This window comes from Eretmochelys imbricata, chromosome 23, assembly GCF_965152235.1.
Source record: "Eretmochelys imbricata isolate rEreImb1 chromosome 23, rEreImb1.hap1, whole genome shotgun sequence".
NCBI classification, from domain to species: domain Eukaryota; kingdom Metazoa; phylum Chordata; order Testudines; family Cheloniidae; genus Eretmochelys; species Eretmochelys imbricata.
Window position 1 is genome coordinate 14,255,107 of NC_135594.1, and position 21,068 is coordinate 14,276,174.

Consider the following 21,068-nt stretch of genomic DNA (forward strand, 5'->3'; position numbering starts at 1 on the left):
TTTTTCACTAGGAGGGTGGTGAAACATTGGAATGGGTTACCTAGGGAGGTGGTGGAATCTCCTTCCTTAGAAGTTTTTAAGGTGAGGCTTGACAAAGCCCTGGCTGGGATGATTTAATTGGGGATTGGTCCTGCTTTGAGCAGGGGGTTGGACTAGATGACCTCCTGAGGTCCCTTCCAACCCTGATATTCTATGATTCTATGATTCTATTATTCCTTTAATGTCTAAAGCTAAAGGTTTATTACAAAGAGAAAAGAAAAAACCAGAAGAGAGATGTTGAATGGTAAAACAGTCCCGTACATACAAAGACTCCAGAGTCCATAGATCAGGTTCCTAGCAGTGTTGGTGAGTTTGCTGGCTTGAGAGTCCCTCTGGAGCCCATCCATAGCTTGGATGGGTCATCCAGTCTTGATGGGCCGTCAAGCAAGCTAGGCAGTGCTGATGCCCGGCGATCTGGGGGTGTCATCCAGATGCCCAGCACAAGTTTGGAACTACAGATGTACCAGACATATAACTTGCAATACAAAGGTGATACAAACACATAAACGAGATTATCATACCTGGCAAATTATAACATTTTTGCAGATACCTTACATGGCATATCATAACTCATTGCAATTTTACAATATTGGTATTCATAATATTCTAATGTGTCCCCCAAATTCCATACAGCATCACAGGGAGAGCACCGCCTGTGTCTGTGGGGAGCCCGGGGCACTGTGGGGCCGGGCACTCGATAACTAACCTTTCCCAGCTGGATTTCCTGCTCTGCCCGCTCCCTTTCCTTAGGCCCAGGCACCCGGCATTTCACAGCCACGGTCACCCCACCCATCTGCCACCTGCCCCTTCACAGCCAGCTCCTGCTGGGGGATCCCCATCGAGTCTAAACCAGATGCCCCCTGTTTACAGCCTCCCCCTCAGAGATCCAAATCGTCTCCTGTCCATTCAGGGCCTCACTGGTCAAGGTGCGTTTGGCCCTAAATCCCCCCAGCAGTACCAGGGCTCATCACCCAGCCCCGAACCAGGCCCTACCCCATCCTGCAGAATCCCAGCCCCCCCTCCAGGGTCCTGAGACAGAGCCGCCAGCCCCCTGTGAATGGTGATGCTGCATCTGGCCCTGACACTGGAATAATGGCATTTGCGGCTCCCCAAGTGTCTGTCCCCATCCTTCAGCGGGGTCCCCCAGCCCCTTTTCTCTCTCCCCCATTTCTCCCTAGACCTCCCCGCCCTGTCTTTCTACTGTATAAATGCCCAGAGCTTCCTTCTCCCCTGCCCCACAAATCTCCCCACCCCAGCGGCTGTGATACGGAGCCTCCAAATGTCCCCTCGTGGTGGGTTCAGCCGACGAAGGCGAGTGAGAAGTTCAGGCAGTGTCATGAGAACCTGGCTGAATGAACGCTGGGGGGAAAGTTGGCGAGACACAAAGACGGGATTCGTCCAACCCGAGCGGCCGCCGGACAGACCCCACGGGCCGGGCTGGGGCCCGCCTGGGACACGGGAGAAGTGGGAGAGCAGAGATCTATGACCCAAAATTGGGGTGTCAGAAATGAGGCCTCGTTGGTGGACAAAACATCGAGGGGATGGAATGTCCCTCCTCCCACCCCTTTCGGGGTGTGTTTAGGACCCTTCATTTTTTGTTTTTATTTTATTTAATATTTCCCGGGACTGTATTGGTGTTTATTACGACAACAACATAAACAGGTGAAAATTGGTGCAAATAACTATTAATAACTTTTGTGGGTTAATATCAGGGTTTATTGTGGTGGACAGAAGGACAGCGGGAAAAAGTATTCTGTAAATTAGTGCTCTGAATTCCGTTCATCACTGTGGTTGGCTGCAGAACTAAACCAGAACTCAAAACACAAGGCCACCTCGGAGTTCAAGAAAACAATATATCTCTCATCCCCAAATAAAGCTTTTCATTTGAATAAACAGTTTACTGCTGTAGACTTAGAGCTATTAGCCTATAACTTTGATGCCACGCCATTTCCAGGGCATACAATCCACTTCATCCTTTTCTCCTGTTTTTCTTTTTTTAAATTTTCGAATACTTCCTTGTGTTCTGAAACATATTCTGAGACAGATTGTCATTTTCTTCCCATTTTAGCGTGTCAGATCTTTAAACCATTCTGAAATGTGTACGTGGTGGGCGGGAGATTCATCGGTGCATTCAGATGTGTGCACACGTACTTCAGAGCTTGCATGCCTGCCTATTTGTTTATTGGGTGTGTCATAAATATAAAGGGAAGGGTAAAAAACTTTAAATCCCTCCTGGCCAGAGGAAAAACCCTTTCACCTGTAAAGGGTTAAGAAGCTAGGATAACCTCGCTGGCACCTGACCCAAATGACCAATGAGGAGACAAGATACTTTCAAAGCTGGAGGCGGGGGGAAACAAAGGTTCTCTCTGTCTGTGTGATGCTTTTACCAGGACCAGAGCAGGAATGCAGGCCAGAACTCCTGTAAAGAGTTCGTAAGTAATCTAGTTAGATATGTTTCAGAGTAACAGCCGTGTTAGTCTGTATTCGCAAAAAGAAATGGAGTACTTGTGGCACCTTAGAGACTAACCAATTTATTTGAGCATGAGCTTTCGTGAGCTATAGCTCACTTCATCAGATGTGTTAGATTCTGTTTTGTTTAAATGGCTGATAAAATAAGTTGTGCTGAATGGAATGTATATTCCTGTTTTTGTGTCTTTTTGTAACGTAAGGTTTTGCCTAGAGGGATTCTCTATGTTTTGAATCTGATTACCCTGTAAGGTATTTACCATCCTGATTTTACAGAGCTGATTCTTTTACTTTTTCTTTAATTAAAATTCTTCTTTTAAGATCCTGATTGCTTTTTCATTGTTCTTAAGATCCAAGGGTTTGGGTCTGTGTTCACCTATGCAAATTGGTGAGGATTTTTATCAAGCCTTCCACAGGAAAGGGGGTGTAGGGCTTGGGGGGATTTTGTGGGGTAAGACGTTTCCAAGCAGGCTCTTTCCCTGTTATTTTTGTTAGACGCTTGGTGGTGGCAGCAAAAAGGTCCAGGGACAAAAGGTAAAATAGTTTGTACCTTGGGGAAGTTTTAACCTAAGCTGGTAAGAATAAGCTTAGGGGGTTTTTCATGCAGGTCCCCACATCTGTACCCGAGAGTTCAGAGTGGGGAAGGAACCTTGACAGTGTGTATCTTCTAGACTAATCCATAGCCTTACTTTACCTGGCAGCTCTGCATATCCACACAGACCAACGTATTACCAGAATACTGATCTCTCATGCAATGGATTGTATTTTCCTAAGAAAACAAGTTACTCTTCATATATTTGAATGATACAAAAGTAGGATGAAAATTGGAATAAACCGAATTTATGAAAAACCCAGGATTTTTTGGGGTACAAAACAGTTTAAACTGAAAATGAAGGGGCTTAGGTGCGCTATACCTACCACCGGGGCGCCTCCTTGCAGCCAGGTCTGGGAATGAGCTCATAGCCTGTCCGACACCCCCTCCTTCAGTCTCTCGCTCCGGGGTCTTGTGCTCGCTCTCTGGAGTTCAGCTGCTCCCCCTGCATTGCTTGGGGTGCCCCCTGTCGCAGTGCCTTCATGGGTCATGACTGAGAATACCAAATTCAGGACAAGCTGCTGTGAAAAAGAGCAGACGTACCCCAAATCTGGTGGTTATTCTTCCTTGAGATATACCAGACCAGCAACAAAAGTAAACTTCTGTCTCACCACACTGGCTATCAAGAAGTCAGAAATGCAGCCTCCTTAGGTATTCCAGTCCTCGATTCAACACCAAACACAAGACTTAATGATGTGTGGTTATTTAAAACCAATTTCATCAAACAAAAGGGTTCTTCTGATCCCAAAGGACCAGCCAGACACTGAGGTCAATATATAACTCAGATCCTACCCAATAATCATGCTTCAGAGTAACAGCCGTGTTAGTCTGTATTCGCAAAAAGAAAAGGAGTACTTGTGGCACCTTAGAGACTAACCAATTTATTTGAGCATGAGCTTTCGTGAGCTACAGCTCACTTCATCAGATGCATACCGTGGAAACTGCAGCAGACTGTATATATACACAGAGAAAACCTGGATTTGTGCTGGAAATGGCCTAACCTGATGCTCACTTTAGATAAGCTATTACCAGCAGGACAGTGGGGTGGGAGGAGGTATTGTTTCATATTCTCTGTCTATATATAAAGTCTGCTGCAGTTTCCACAGTATGCATCTGATGAAGTGAGCTGTAGCTCACGAAAGCTCATGCTCAAATAAATTGGTTAGTCTCTAAGGTGCCACAAGTACTCCTAATAATCATGCTGTTGCCAATCCTTTAGTATCTAATACCTAAAGGTTTATTTATAAAAAGAAAGAAAGAAAGGTGAGATTTAAAACTGGCTAAAGGAATCAGTTATACACAATAATTGCAAAGTTCTTGGATCCATCTGTACCAAATGACTGGAGGACAGCTAATGTGAGGCCAATTTTTGAAAAGGGCTCAAGAGGTGATCTCGGCAATTACAGGCCGGTAAGCCTCACTTCAGTACCAGGCAAACTGGTTGAAACTACAGTAAAGAACAAAATTGTCAGACACACAGATTAATTTAATTTGTTGGGGAATAGTCAACATGGTTTCTTTAAAGAATCATAGAATCATAGAATATCAGGGTTGGAAGGGACCCCAGAAGGTCATCTAGTCCAACCCCCTGCTCGAAGCAGGACCAATTCCCAGTTAAATCATCCCAGCCAGGGCTTTGTCAAGCCTGACCTTAAAAACCTCTAAGGAAGGAGATTCTACCACCTCCCTAGGTAACACATTCCAGTGTTTCACCACCCTCATAGTGAAAAAGTTTTTCCTAATATCCAATCTAAACCTCCCCCACTGCAACTTGAGACCATTACTCCTCGTTCTGTCATCTGCTACCATTGAGAACAGTCTAGAGCCATCCTTTCAGGTAGTTGAAAGCAGCTATCAAATCCCCCCTCATTCTTCTCTTCTGCAGACTAAACAATCCCAGCTCCCTCAGCCTCTCCTCATAAGTCATGTGTTCTAGACCCCTAATAATTTTTGTTGCCCTTCGCTGGACTCTCTCCAATTTATCCACATCCTTCTTGTAGTGTGGGGCCCAAAACTGGACACAGTACTCCAGATGAGGCCTCACCAATGTCGAATAGAGGGGAACGATCACGTCCCTCGATCTGCTCACTATGCCCCTACTTATACATCCCAAAATGCCATTGGCCTTCTTGGCAACAAGGGCACACTGCTGACTCATATCCAGCTTCTCGTCCACTGTCACCCCTAGGTCCTTTTCCACAGAACTGCTGCCTAGCCATTCGGCCCCTAGTCTGTAGCGGTGCATGGGATTCTTCCGTCCTAAGTGCAGGACCCTGCACTTATCCTTATTGAACCTCATCAGATTTCTTTTGGCCCAATCCTCCAATTTGTCTAGGTCCTTCTGTATCCTATCCCTCCCCTCCAGCATTTCTACCACTCCTCCCAGTTTAGTATCATCCGCAAATTTGCTGAGAGTGCAATCTACACCATCCTCCAGATCATTTATGAAGATATTGAACAAAACCGGCCCCAGGACCGACCCCTGGGGCACTCCACTTGACACCGGCTGCCAACTAGACATGGAGCCATTGATCACTACCCGTTGAGCCCGACAATCTAGCCAGCTTTCTACCCACCTTATAGTGCATTCATCCAGCCCATACTTCCTTAACTTGCTGACAAGAATACTGTGGGAGACCGTGTCAAAAGCTTTGCTAAAGTCAAGAAACAATACATCCACTGCTTTCTCTTCATCCACAGAACCAGTAATCTCATCATAAAAGGCAATTAGATTAGTCAGGCATGACCTTCCCTTGGTGAATCCATGCTGGCTGTTCCTGATCACTTTCCTCTCATGCAAGTGCTTCAGGATTGATTCTTTGAGGACCTGCTCCATGATTTTTCCAGGGACTGAGGTGAGGCTGACTGGCCTGTAGTTCCCAGGATCCTCCTTCTTCCCGTTTTTAAAGATTGGCACTACATTAGCCTTTTTCCAGTCATCCGGGACTTCCCCCGTTCGCCATGAGTTTTCAAAGATAATGGCCAATGGCTCTGCAATCACAGCCGCCAATTCCTTCAGCACTCTCGGATGCAACTCGTCCGGCCCCATGGACTTGTGCACGTCCAGCTTTTCTAAATAGTCCCTAACCACCTCAGAAAGGCAGAAATCATGCCTCACCAATCTACTAGAATTCTTTGAGGGGGTCAACAAGTATGTGGACAAGGGGGATCCGGGGATATAGTGTACTTAAATTTTCAGAAAGCCTTCGACAAGGTCCCTCACCAAACGCTCTTAAGCAAAGTAAGGTGTTATGGGATAAGAGGGAAGGTTCTCTCATGGATCGATAACAGGTTAAAAGATAGGAAACAAAGAGTAGGAATAAATGGTCAGTTTTCAGAACGGAGAGAGGTAAATAGTGGTGTCCCCCAGGGGTCTGTACTGGGACCAGTCCTATTCAACGTATTAATAAATGATCTGGAAAAAGGGGTAAACAGTGAGGAGGTAAAATATGTGGATGATACAAAACTACTCAAGATAGTTATGTCCCAGGCAGGCTGTGAAGAGCTACAAAGGGATCGCACAAAACTGGGTGACTGGGCAACAAAATGGCAGATGAAATTCAATGTTGATCAATGCAAAGTAATGCGTGTTGGAAAACATAATCCCAACTATACATATCAAATGATGGGGTCTAAATTAGCTGTTACCACTCAAGAAAGATATCGTGGAGTCATTGTGGAGAGTTCTCTGAAAACTTCCACTCAATGTGCAGTGACAGTCAAAAAAGTGAACAGAATGTTGGGAATCATTAAGAAAGGGATAGATAATAAGACAGAAGACATCCTATTGCCTCTATATAAATCCATGGTACGGCCACATCTTGAATACTGCATGCAGACATGGTCACCCCATCTTGAAAAGGGTATACTGGAATTGGAAAAGGTTCAGAAAAGGGCAACAAAAATGATTAAGGGTATGGAATGGCTGCCATATGAGGAGAGATTAATAAGATTGAGATTTTTTAGCTCAGGAAAGAGATGACTAAGAGGGGATATGATAGAGGTCTATAAAATCATGACTGGTGTGGAGAAAGTAAAGAAGGAAGTGTTATTTACTCCTTCTCATAACACAAGAACTAGGGGTCACCAAAGGAAATGAATAGCAGATTTAAAACAAATAAAAGGAAGTATTTCTTCACACAATGCACAGTAAACCTGTGGAACTCCTTGCCAGAGGATGTTGTGAAGGCCAAGACTATAACAGGGTTCAAAAAAGAACTAGATAAATTCATGGAGGATAGGTCTGTGATATTGCAGTCCATAATGTTTTATGGAAATATGCTTATGAGTGTGAATATGATGTAATTGGAATATGCTTTATGCAAAAGATCTCTTGTAAGGTATCATAACAAAAATTATAACCTACTGAATATATTCCTCCTATTTGTATGTATGTATCATTCTGGTATCGGAAGCTAGCAATATAAAGTATAACTCTGAGGTTCTATTGTAATTATGCAAAGTGTGAGCTATTGATGGTGGTTTAGAATCTAGATGGCTCCCATTGACTAGGACAATTGGCTGTGAAACGCTTTGTTTACTTGCAAGCCTTCCTGTGTTCCGTGTGAGCCAGCCCAGGAAGAGTGGAGGCTTGGGGGATACTGGAATCCATCTTAAACCTTGTGCTTTTTCATTTAGAAGGCGGGGTGGGGACCCAGAGAGACAAAAGATTCCCTCCTTTTGCCTAAGCTATAAAAGGGAGTGGAACAGAACAAAAGGGGCAACCAGGCATGAGAACACCCCTGCTTTCCACGTGAAATGACTGGAACTAACAAGAACTGTACCAGAGGAAAGGGCCCAGACTAGGAAGGAGTCTAGTCTGTGAAAGAAGCTTATTGGAACATCTCTGAGGGTGAGATTTTACCTGTAAACAGAAAAGGAGTACTTTACTCCTTTTCTTTTTGCGAATACAGACTAACATGGCTGTTACTCTGAAACCTACCTGTAAACAGTTTCTTAATGTATTAGGCTTAGACTTGTGTGTTTTTGCTTTATGTCTTACTTTGTTCGGTCTGTTATTACTTGAAACCACTTAAATCCTACTTTTTTATTCTTAATAAAATCACGTTTGTTTATTAATGAACCCAGAGCAAGTGATTAATACCTGGGGGAGCAAACAGCTGTGCGTATCTCTCTATCAGTGTTATAAAGGGTGGAGAACTTATGAGTTTACCCTGTATAAGCTTTATACAGAGTAAAACAGATTTATTTGGGGTTTGGATCCCATTGGGGACTGGGTGTTTGGGTGCTGGAAGCAGTTTAAACTGCTAAGCTGTTTTCAGTTAAGTCTGCAGCTTTGGGGGAGTGGACCAGACCTGGGTCTGTGTTTGCAGCAGATATAGCGTGTCTGGCTCAACAAGGCAGGGTTCTGGAGTCCCAAGCTGGAAGGGAAAATGGGCTCAGAGGTAATTCCAGCATGTCAGGTGACAGTCCCAAGGGGGTCTCTGTGACTGAACCTGTCACAAGGTCCATCAATGGCTATTAGCCAAGATGGACAGGGATGGTGTCCCTAGTCTCTGTTTGCCAGAAGCTGGGAATGGGCGACAGGGGATGGATTGCTTGATGATTACTTATTCTGTTCATTCCCTCTGGGGCACCTGGCTTTGGCTACTGTCAGAAGAGAGGATACTGGGCTAGATGGACCTTTGGTCTGACCCAGTACGGCTGTTCTCATGTTCTTATCAGGCTTGTAGCAGTGATGGAATAAAATGATGGCTTGTTGAGTCTCTGGTTGCTTCCAAATCACCGGAAGATCCTCAGTTCCTTGGTTCAAATGCTCCCATTGCTATAAGTTCATAGTCCAGAGGTGTGAGCAGGAAAGAGGCAAAATGGAGGTGTTTCCAGGGCCATTTATAGCTTCTGCCAAGTGAAGGGAAACCCATCGTTCTCCCGTGGAAATTACAGGGAACAAGATGGTGTTTGGAGTCACATGTCTGTGCATGCTGTCCTTAGTCATTGTAGAGGCCATCCCAGGAAAGGCCATTCAGTGTAGACAGGCAGCTCCCCTGGTCTATTGTGAGTTAAGTGTTCTCTGATGGGCGACTCAACTTGAATAGTTCCTTCACAATCTGCTGGCTAATCACCTTGTTGTTACCACAGGAGCAAACGTGTGAAATACAGGTACGTGGTTAATATTCATAACTGCAGATACAAAAATGATACATGCAACCACAGTCAGCCAATCACAACCTCTCCATAGACACCTCACTGGACATACTTTGTACAAGATTTGTTGCAATTATATAACGGTAGCAACAACGATCGACATGGTCATATTTTAATCCGATAACATCACAACCCCTCTTTGGGGTCTGCGGTCACTCTGCTCCGCCTCGTCCAGGGTAGCAAAGTCCCACTGGATGACAGCCCCAGGCAGGCTCCTGCTTCGCTGCCCATTCGTTCTGTGCCACGGCCCCCGTGGCTGGTAGGGGAAGCCCGGCCCGCCTGCTACTCCAGGGTCCAGCCCAGGGACCTATAACCAGCAGCCAACCTTTGTCCTGTCCCAAACCTCGGCTGCTTCCTCCCCATCAGGGTCCTTCTCTGCCCCTCTTGGGGCCCCTTCCCTCGGGGTGGGCACCCAGGGGGTCTGTTCTCCTCGCTTTCTTCCCTCTCCTCTCTAGGCCCAGAGACCTGGAGACCTTCACCCAGCAGCCCCCATGTAGCTCCTGGATTCACAGCAGCTCAGCCTACCCCTCGCCCAGCCCGGCATCAGCATCAATTCAGAGCTGATCAGCCCCGACTCTCCCCCAGGTGCCGCCTGCCATGGGGTTCATGGGCCCTTTCTCTGGACACGGGTCCTTAAAGAGATGGGGGGAGAGAAACTGGCTTCACCCTCGTGGCTGCCACCCCCCATCTACTGAGTGATTTAGCCACCGGTGCTTCAGGGCCCCCCCACGGCAGAGCTTCGGGGGGAGCCGGTTGGGGGGAGCTGGGAGTTTGAGGGAAGATGGTTGGGGGTGTCTGGAGGGGGGTTGTGGGGAGAGGGGCCGGGGGACGACGACAGGAGTTTGAGGGCAGAAAGCCTCCCTTCCCCGAAGCTCAGAGCTGGGGGGCAGGATTGTTGAGGAGTCTGAGGGGGGAGCCAGCACCCCCCAAGTGTTGGCTGGGCTGCCATTTCTACCCCCAGCAGCCTCCTCTCTCACTGCCCCCACCTCACCCCCCCTCAGCTCCAGCCCCCTCAGGGTCTCCCATTTTCTTTTCTGTCCCCTCAGTGTCCCCTGCACATCCCTTCTGCCCCACATTCCCTGCCCCATAATGGGCCCAACCCCACATTCACCCCCTCCTCCTCCCCCTTCCCCTCTAGACAGTTTTGGGGGGCAGGATTGTTCCCTACCCCAAGCTGAGGTGTCGGCCATCTTAGTTAGGGGCCAGCATGGCAGCCCTGCGAGGGCTGTGGGATGGCCATGTTAACTGAGGGCAGCCAGGGTCTTCCTTCCCTTGGGGAGTAAAGGGAGATAGCAGCCATGGCTAGTGGGGGGCTGTGAGGGGGGACAGGCTGGGGGCAGGGGAGTCAGGCTGGGGGGGGGAAGGGGAATGACCCTGCTTCACAATGTATCTGCTGCTTATCTCCCTCCTGCTCCTGGGGCGAAAGCTCCTGGGGGGCTAGTGAGCAGGGGGGTCGGGGTCCTGGCACGAGGGGGCTGATTGAAGGAGGCTCATTGGGACCCTTCGGCCGGGCAGCTGACGCACCTTTAATGCAGCCCCGGCCTGGCCCCAGGGCTGTGTGCGAGCCCCGGAAGGGCAACACCGCAGTGGTTACACCAGTAGTCGTGGCCCAGCTCCACCCCCCGGTTCTAACCACTAGTCCCCACTCTCCTGTCTGGCTGGTCCTTTGTTGCAATTGAAAGTTTGGCTGTGGGCGTCTCCCAACCTCACGCCATATTTCAGTAGCACACACAGCAATGCTTCATCACTTCCCCTACAAGGGTCGCACGTACAATCCAATAGGACATTAATGTTCAGGACAGCAAGACTTTTAAAATGATCCCTCACAAGGCAGACTTTCAGAGTGGTAGCCGTGTTCGTCTGCATCAGCAGAAAGAACGAGGAGTCCTCGTGGCACCTTACAGACTAATAAATTTGTTAGTCTCTGAGGTGCCACAAGTACTCCTCATTCTTTAAGGCAGACTTTGTATCTAACCTATGATAATTCTATCGTAGTGGTGAATAGGGGGGGCTCCACGGTGCTACTTTGGGGTACAGATTGCCACACTGCGGTATCATCACAGTGCGGCCAGGGCCTGGGAAAGAGACCTTGGAAGTTTGAGAAAAAAAATGTGAACTTTCTTTCCTGTGCAGAGACAGCTGTTTGTGGTGTCCCCATGCCCACAGGGTGGAGTGACTTGTTTCCTTTAAGTTTCCCCATATTTTCCTTATTTTTTTTAATGAGTTTCTGTTTAATAAATGGTGTGTGCTGTTAAGGAAAAGTTAGCATATGTGCATATGTGACTTCATTTTGGTTTGGGGCCCACCATTTTCTAAAAACAAACACATCATGCACCAGGAGGAGTGTTCCTTAGATACTGCATTCCTGTGAACCTCCCCCTTGTTTCCAGCCTGTCTCGACTCCCAGTTTCTGTTCTTTGTCTGTTCCTAACTCCCTGCCTCCTGACCTTGATGCGAGCGTCCCATCCTGGTAAGAAAGGCTACTGGTGCATTGCTTTAGGACCATGTTGTGTAGTTGAAGTAATGGTTTAGCACGGGGGATGCACTTAGCAGGGATAGGTGGTAGATAAGGGAAGGGTTTGTCTATTGGCTAAGGTTTCCGATGCACAAGGGCAAAATGCTTTGCTAAAAGGTATATAATCTCTGTATAACCTGCATTCGGGGTCCCCTCCTGATTAGCAGGGGGGCACCACGCTCGAGCGTAATAAACTTAGTATCTTTGGGAACTCTGCAGTTGTGGACTTTGCTCGTGTGCCTCAGCCTAGACTCGAACTGTGCGTGACCTATCAGGTATAATTCGCAGCAGTTTGTGTGCGTGACCAATTACGTATAATTCGTAACAGTGCTCTGAACTCTATGTAATGATCAGTGGGTCAGGGAAGCAACCAGTGCAAAGAGAGTGCCTGTGAGACCCTCTGCAAGGAGCAGCAGGGCTCTGGGACTTTGCGGGGGACAGGTTGAAGGCGGGGGAGTGAAGGGATTAGAGGGGAGACGGGCTGAAATCAGGGAGGAAGTGGGGACAGGAATTTGAGGGGAGACAGAAAGGGGTGGTTGGGTGGGATTCGGAAGGGAGATGGGAGAGGAGAATGAGGGTTGGAGCGGGGACAGGGAGAGGGGGAGATGGGTTGAGTTTGGTGCGGGGTGGGGGAGTTTCAGGCGAGACAGGACCAGGGCAGAGAGGACGGGAATTTGAGGGGAGACGGGATGGGGCTGGGGGAGTGTAGTTTTGAGGGGAGATGGACTAAAGTCTGGGCAGGAGAGATGGAGATTGGAGGTGGGATGGGGGGAAGGGGTTCTCCTCTCACAGAGTTTGGGTCGGCGGATGGGGGCAGTTTTGTTTTCCTGCCAAAACTGAGCTGGGGCACCACTGGCTGGGAACAGGGGGAGTGAGGGTCAGGTGATGCCCACCAGCCCCCATGGCCATTGGGCAGATTCACCCTGAAATGCTCAGGAGGGAAGAACCCAGGCACCCCAATCACGGGGGCAGCTTCCATTTCCCCCCATTCCCTGTCACAGCCCTGCCCCCCAGGTCCTGCCCCTCAGCCCCCTGGCCGCCAATGTTCCCCCACGTTATCCCACCTCCCATATTCCCCTGCTCCCCCCACTGCTCCTCCTAGCCCAAGTAGGCGTCATTTCCCAGAGGGCAGCCTGGCACCAAGCCCACTGGGAACACTGGGAGATGGTGGCCATCTTAACTGAGGGCGGTGGATGGGCATTTTAGGGCAAATGGGGCAGGAGACGGGGGTGTGAGGAGGGATGGGCTGTGGAGGGGGCAGGGTGTGAGGGGGGCAGGCTCGGGGAGATTTCAAGGGGAATAGACCAGGGGGTAAGATGGGAGATGTGGGGGCAGGCAGAGGTAGGGGGTGTTAGCTGTGGGAGACAGGGGGGAATGATTCTGTTATGCAGCAAATATGCTGCTCATCCCCCTCCTGCTCCGTGGGGCCGAGAGCAGCTATGGGGGGAGGCTCCCATGCGGTTGTGGGGCGGCTGGCGAGCAGTCGGGTGGGGGATTTAAGAAGCCCATTGGGACAATCCGGCCAGCCTGAACCATCTTCTAATGCTGCCCCCGAGGCACAGTGCCCCTGGCATTAGAAAGTCCCTGGGTCTCGCCCGGCTGGTGACCCGTTGGGGGCCCGGGTTGGAATTTCTCTTTCTCCGATTTTCTTTTGAACCTGGTTAATTTAATTCACATGCTGAAAAGCCCCTTAGAACCAGGCGTTACAGTGTAAACCCGTCATCATTGCTCAGCTGTGGGGCAAGGGGCAGCAAACCCAGGCGTCCCCCATCGCGCCCGCTCCTCACCTGGTGCCACGGCTCGTGTCGCACGTGGGCAGATTGGCAGGCTGAGCGGGAAGGCTGCAGAGTCAAACCCTCCAGCACCAGGAAATGCCATAGTTAAGTTTTCCTTAACTTTGCCCCCTTTAATTGCATGATCACGTATTCATTTTACCTACATGGGTCACCAGCCAGCTTTGAACTCAGAATGCAACAAACCAGGTGGTGTGTGTGTGTGTGTGTGGGAAGAAGGGAGTGTTTGTGAATCTGCATGGAAATACAGTAGAACTAGGGTGACCAGATGTCCCAATTTTATAGGGACAGTCCCGATTTTGGGGGCTTTTTCTTATATACGCACCTATTACCCCCCACCCCCGTCCCGATTTTTCACACTTGCCCTCTGGTTACGCTAAGTAGAACCTGAGAGTTATGAAAACCTGGGGAATGGATGTTGTTCACAACTGAAATATTCACTCCTCTGAACAAAACGTTACTGCTGGTCTTTCAAAAGTTTACAACTGAACAGTGACTTTATACAACTGCACATGGACTTCGTACGGCTTCGAAACTTGACTGTGCCAAAGAAAAATGCTGCTTTTAACCATCTTAATTTAAATGTAACAAGCACAGAAACACTTTCCTTCCCTTGTCAAATCTTTCTTTTTAAACTTCCCCTTTATTTCTTTAGCAGTTTATGTTTAACACAGACCTGTTCTGTATTTGCTTGTTTTTTTTAAGTTATCTCTGCTGCCATCTGATCGGTCACTTCCTTTTGCAAATGAGGTGGGTGGTTGATTGGTCAGTTCCTAACTCTGGGGCTCGACTGTAGTGGTCAGTGGAAGATTGAAGACAAGACCCTGTGGTCTCCTGGCTCCCAGCCTCATGCCCCTTCCCCAATGCTGGAGGGTGCACTGCGGGTGATCTCTCCCCCCACCCCACAGAGACATGGACAAGCTGGAAGCTGCATGATGCTTGGCCAGGCTGATGGTCCCAGGGTTTCCTGGGTTTTGCAGAGACCTCTGCTTGCTTTGCCTGTGCTAGATTTCACCTGCAGATTACAGACAACATGTGACGGACATAGGAGGAGATGACACATCATCAACTTCCTGTAGCTGGAGTCACCAGCTGAGTTCCTTATTTGGGGCTCAGTGGAGCTGGGCTTTGGGGCGTTGGGGGCAGCGCTGAGGGGCACCCCGCTGCCCCCATCATGGCATTTGCTTTCACAGTCCTCTTCCTCGGTGAGTATCAGAGAGAGCCAGGGCTTGTGTCCATGGGGGAAATCTGAGACCAGGGCGTGTGCCTGTGGGGCGGGGCGGGGGGGGAAGGTCTGAGGCCAGTGTATGTGTCCATAGGGGGGATCTGAGACCACAGCGTGTGCCCATTGTGGGGGCAGCAGATCTGAAACCAGGGTGTAGGATCCAGTTGTTCTGGGATCTGGTCCCTAACGGCCCATCTCCTTTACAGGCTGCTGGCTCGCTGGGCGGAGCGGGATGTCAGGAGGTGAGTTTCTGTGGGGAATGGGGGAGCTGGGGGAATTTCCACATTAAGGACGAGGGGTGGGGGGTGCCAATCCCCCAAAGGGATGATCCTGTCAGATCTCTGCTCCCCTCCACACCCAGAGGTGGGGACTGAGACCTCGCCCCACTCATTACAGGGATGGGCACCACACAGGGAGAATTCGCCTGCACTCAAAGCTCTACCCACCAGGAAATACAGAGTGAAGGCACCAGCCATCCCGCAGCACCCCCGAACTGTGCCCGGGGAGCTGGCGGTAGCCCAGGGGAACGGATCAGTCAGAGCAGGGCTGTAAGAAGTGGATCCGCAGAGGGACTGGAGCAAGGCACCATTGTGTCTCACTCTCGGCTTGCTGCACACGCACCTGTCACTGCTTTTGCTCGGCATTCGGAACATCCTGTTGGAAATATCCCGTCCCCAAATGGGCCCCCAGCACCGGGCGGAGCAGAGCTAAATCCCCAGCGGCTGAGAGCGGTTTGGGCTGGAGCAGAGCCGGAGTTTGGGCCCCAGGGGTGGGCAGGAAAATGTTAGAACAACCAGGGGATTTTGCAAACATATTTTTCGGAGCCTTTGCTCAAAGGACTCAGATTTGTCCCACGAACCCCACCCGGCGCTCCTGTGTGTACAGCACATTGCCGGACAATTGGAGTAAACGTGGTTTTTAGATTTCAGAGTAACAGCCGTGTTAGTCTGTATTCGCAAAAAGAAAAGGGGTACTTGTGGCACCTTAGAGACTAACCAATTTATTCATCCGATGAAGCGAGCTGTAGCTCACGAAAGCTTATGCTCAAATAAATTGGTTAGTCTCTAAGGTGCCACAAGTCTTCCTTTTCTTTTTGTGGTTTTTAGAATATTCTAAAGAATAATCCATGTTCAGCCCAACCCCAGCAGAGCTGCCGCTGGGCTACAATGTTAGAGAAACAGGAGGGTGATTGTGATCTCAGCTCCCGGGGTCAATCCGGAGTCACTCCTGACTGCAGTGGGCGCAGGGCTGAAGTGACCCTGGAGAAATGAAGGAATCTGAGACTGGAAATCTCCTTCCCCCCTGCTGTGTCTCTCCCCGGCTGTGAGCCAGGAGCAGGGCCTGCACCCAGGGACGGGCCCGGGGGTGGGGGTGGGGGGGTGGTAAGACGCTGGAGCAACAGACGGGCAGAGGATTGAATCAGACGGACGCGGTTTGTGTCACCCCCACTTACTGCCTGTTTGTTTGTGAATCCAGAGGGGTCCCTCCCCAAACCCTCCATCTCCATCAGCCCTGGTGGGGTGATCCCCGTGGGGGGAAACGTCACCATCCGGTGTTGGCATCAGCACCTGGGCATGAGGTTCGTCCTCTACAAGGATGGAGACGGGAACTATGTGAATTACACGGACCCTGCTAGTTATGTGGCTGAATTTCCCATCCCCAGCGCCAGACGGAAACACGGGGGCAGCTACACCTGTCGTTATAGCAACAGAACAGGACCAGCTGCCTACTCGGAGCCCAGCGACCCTGTGCAGATCATTGTAGCCGGTGAGGAGCCCAGCCCGGCATCTCGGCTCCCAGCCCCACACCCAGCCAACCCTGCTCCCAGCCCCACGCCCAGCCAGAGGCAGGGCGCCTGGCCTTGGAGCCAGAGGTGGGGAAGTTTGAGGGGCTCTTGGCTGCTGGGGGACCTCGTACCCCAGCCCCCGAAGAAGTTCTGTCCCCTGTCCAGATGAGCGTGGCCCTGATTGAGGCCGGGCCGGAGGCAGGGAGCCGTCCCCCCGGGGTCACCCCAGAGCTGTGGGCTGTTGTGGGGTGTCTGCCCTGCAGCGGGGGGCCGGCGGGCGGCAGCCGGGCTAGCTCTGATGGAGCTGAAAATAGCAATGGAGCCGTGGCCGGGCAGGACTAGCCGCTCGCGTGTGCACCCAGCGCCCTGGGCGGGCTTGACTCTCACAGCCTGTCTCCTGTGCGCAGATCCCAGCTTACCCAGACCCTCCATCTCTCTGAGCCCCACTGGGGTCACCGCCCCAGGGGCAGACGTCACCATCCGGTGTCGGGGGCAGCGCCGGGACGTGAGGTTCTTCCTGCACAAGGCTGGAGACCTGAACCCGCCGCGACACATGGACCCTGCTGGGGACGGGGCCGAGTTCCACATCCCCACCGTGGGCCGGCAGCACGGAGGGAGCTACAGCTGCAGCTACCGGCCCCGATCAGAGCCCTTCGTCTCCTCGCAGCCCAGCCACCCCGTGGAGCTGGTGGTAGCAGGTGAGGGGCCCGGCTTGGCATCCACGCTCCCAGCTGGACCCTCGCCGGGGCGGGGGGATGGGCTCCATGCTGATGGGACTCTCAGAGCCAGCCTCTGCCCTGAGCCCAGCAGAGCGGACGCCCGGCCGGGGAGTGGACATGGCATGGGTGGCGGGTATAATAGGCCAGTGGCTTCTCAGGCCGGCCGGCCCAGGGCTGTGGTTGGCCGACTGGCTGGGGGCTGGGGCTACGCGGGCATAGTACAGGGCTGGGGTTGCTCAGGGTGGCTGCGGATGCTCGGCATTGCATGGCTGGGGCTCGGGTTGGTTGGCTGGCTGGGGCTGACCCAGGACTGGGGCCAGTCCGTGGTTCCTCTGATGGTGGGGGACTGGCCTGGGGGTTCTCCGGCTATGGGAGTGGGTGGCGAGGCGGTGCCTTGTGCAGCACGGGGGGGCTGCAGGGCTAACCTCCCGGAAAAGGGGGGTCCACCTGCTGCTCATGGGGGACAGAGTCACTGGGGGGACTAGCAGCTGATGGAAATTTGAGTCCGAGGGAGGGGGGATCCCTGCCCCCAGGGGGAGATGCGGAACAGGGGTCCTCTCCCAGAAGGATACTCCCCATCTCGGGGGATGCACAGAGGCCTCGGGGTCCAGGGGCTGCTCAGCCGTCCCCTCCCCACTCCCCCGGACACCCAGCACTCAATGGGGAGCTGTGCTGGTGAGGGGCCGGTGGCTGGGTTGCCGTGTCGGCCCCTCCCCACCCAGGGTCTGTGTCTCACGGCCTGTGTCCTTCTGCTCCCAGATCCCACTCTGCCCAAGCCCTCCGTCTCTGTCCGCCCCAGCCGGGGGTTCGCCACGCAGGAGCCGGTCGCCATGTCCTACCCCAGCGACCCTTCATTGCTGGGGGTGAGAGGTGAGGGCCACAGCTTGGCGTCTCCTGGTCACTCTGCCCCAGGGCCCAGGCAGCGAGGGGGCAGGGGTGGAGACCCCCTTGGCCAGTTAAACGGGCTCGTTCTGCCCAAAGAGCCACCCGCAGTGGGATCCACGAAGGGCTGGGGCTAGGTGGGGAGAATGGCTGGAGTTACTAGGGGTATGTGGGGCCCAGATGCCACAGGGAGGGGCTCCCTGCTATGGGATGGATCGAGGGGTTTGCACGGGGACACAGATACAAACAGGGTGGGGGGATGGGGATAGGGAGCTGTTGCAGCTTCCTGTCCTGGGGGGCAGGAGCGGGAGGGGGCCCTGGTGGGTCTGACTGCACTAACCCGCCTCCCCCTTTGTCACCCCCAGATTACACCGGGGGCAACATCGTCCGCCTGGCCCTGAGTGCCGGGGTCCTGCTGGCCCTGGTGCTGATCCTGGCCAAGGCTGCCCACAGCTGGAGGAGGGGCGGACGGTAGGTGAGGTGAGCCCCCCAACACTCCGCGATTCCCCCCACTACAGCCTGGCTGCCTCCGCGTTGGGGAAGGGCAGCGGGGTCACCCTCACCCCGAGCGACGTGACGCTGCATCGTCAGGATGGAGCCGGAAGGACCAGTGCAGCCGAATCCGTCTGAGCATCCGGATGGGCCCAGCTCGGCGTGGGGCTGGGGGAGGGGCTGTGTCAGGGCCTCCATCTAGGGGTGGCGGAAATGGGGAGTGGCAGCGGGATGGGGAGTCTGCGCCACGGGGTGCCCTGGGGAGAGCTCCGGGCCCTACAAGACGGCTGGGCCATCAAGGCAAGGACAGGGCTTCATGGGCAGCACCCCCCCTGCTCATGGTCTCCGGGACGCACTCCGATACAGCCACGCCGGAGAGGACATGGGATTGACCCCCCCTGCCTGAGCCACCCCGGGGGTCGTTCGCACGGTTGTGGCGGTGGAGCCTGCGAAGCGGCCCGGCTGCGAGCTCCCCTGTAAAACCCACGGGCAAGTTCCCCAGCTGTGCCAAGGCCGCGGGAACCAGGGGAAATTGGGGACAACGCTGGACGTTGTAACCCAGGTGAGAGAACCAGACACAGACGCTGGGTTGGTCTGACCTGAAAAGCCCCCTGGCTACAGCCCCATGACTGTCGATATCGCGCTGGGGGAAAACAGAAGCTGGAACCAGGAGATAATAGCCCCAAATTGGCGGGAGGGACTTTGGGCCAGCACAGAGAGATGTCCCCAGCCAAGAGGCCCTGCAGGCCAGACTCGGAGGGGGATCCTAACGCTGGGAAGAAGGGTCCTGCCATCTAGCACCTGAGGGCATCTGGCCACAGCCAGAATAAGTGTCTGACCTGTGTGTGATGGGGTCCCCAAGGAGCAACCCGGACTGTGGGACCCCCTCCAAAGCCACTAACCTGGCCTGCCTCTCACACTGTGATGCTGATGTCAAGCTGCGAACCTCGGAGAGGCTCTGCAGTCACACAGCCATCCACAGGCAGGGACCCACCCAAATGTGTTACACGAATGATCTCCCAGCCACTCAGGTACCATCAATAGGGGGGCTCCAGCCAATTCCCGCCAGCTCCCCAGCCTTGCACCCCAGACTGGTACCATCCTACCCTGGTCAGAAGCCAGTCCAGTGTAAGTTCATTAAGTTCTCCCCTCCCTCGGTGTGGAGTGGACACGCACTAGCCTTTGTAAACTGAGTGGAGATTTCCCAAGCACTTCAAGCAAAACACACTGTCTTAGGTCAGATATAAAAGAGATTTATTAACTCCAGAAGGAGAGATTTTAAGAGGTTATAAGGAGCAGGTGCAGAGATCAGAGTTGGCTACTTAAGAAACAAAAATATATTCGCAGTCTAATTTCTACAAATGAAACAGGATTTGAATCAGGCAGTGTCTCCCCCTGACAGATGATACAAGCAGGTGACAGATCCTCAATACACAGACTGGACTCCATCCCAGCCTGGGACCACCCTTCTCCAGTTCAAAGCCTTTGTCCTTCAGACCTTCCTCCAGGTGTTGAGTTGTGGGGAAGAGAAGCCCTTATGTCCCTTCCCCTCGCTTATATTTTTTTCCAGTTTGCTGGAAAGATCTTTGCTGTGACCCGGGGATCAGGCAGTCCCCATTGCTCAAGCAATCTCCATTGTACTCAGTCTCTGGGATAGTGGATTCTTTCCTTGAGGGGTGTTGATGAGCTATTAACAGTGTCTGGCTGGTCCTTTGTTGCAGTTGAAAGTTTGGCTGTGGGCATCTCCCAACTTCAGGCCATAGTTGAGTAGCACACACAGCAATGCTTCATCATTTCCCCTACAAGGATCGCACATACAATGCACCAGGACAGGAATGTTCAAGAGGCTTTTAAATGTTTAACAACATTAATGTTAATGTTCAACTTTGTTAACGTTCAACACTTTTAAAATGATGCCTCACAAGGCAGACTTTGTACCCAAGTTTCAGAGTAACAGCCGTGTTAGTCTGTATTCGCAAAAAGAAAAGGAGGACTTGTGGCACCTTAGAGACTAACCAATTTATTTGAGCATAAGCTTTCGTGAGCTACAGCTCACTTCATCGGATGCTTATGCTCAAATAAATTGGTTAGTCTCTAAGGTGCCACAAGTCCTCCTTTTCTTTTTGTACCCAAGCTATCATAATTCTATCGTAGTGGTGAATACGGGGGCTCCATGGTGTTACTTTGAGGTACAGATTGTCACCCTGTGGTATCACTGTGGCACGGCCAGGGCCTGGGCAGGATGCCTGGAAAGTGTGAGGAACAGACTGTGAACTTCCTTTCCCATGCAGAGACACTGTTTGTGGTGCCCCCGTGCCCACAGGGCGGGTGACTTCTTTCCTTAAACCTTCCCCATCTTTTCCTTATTTTCTTATGAGTTGTGTTTAATGAATT

At 51.8% G+C, this 21,068-nt stretch overlaps 1 protein-coding gene across 1 annotated transcript in view; it reads left to right on the plus strand.

The window, feature by feature from the left end:
- Window positions 1-18,812, plus strand: part of LOC144279334 (alpha-1B-glycoprotein-like) — a 937,253-nt gene extending 918,441 nt beyond the window's left edge. Inside the window, exons 12-15 of the mRNA XM_077840806.1 lie at window positions 16,989-17,279; window positions 18,060-18,170; window positions 18,548-18,653; window positions 18,701-18,812. Of these exons, the coding sequence (XP_077696932.1) occupies window positions 16,989-17,279; window positions 18,060-18,170; window positions 18,548-18,653; window positions 18,701-18,812 (620 nt within the window). The remainder of the gene's footprint in view (window positions 1-16,988; window positions 17,280-18,059; window positions 18,171-18,547; window positions 18,654-18,700) is intronic.
- The last annotated feature ends 2,256 nt before the right edge of the window (window positions 18,813-21,068 follow it).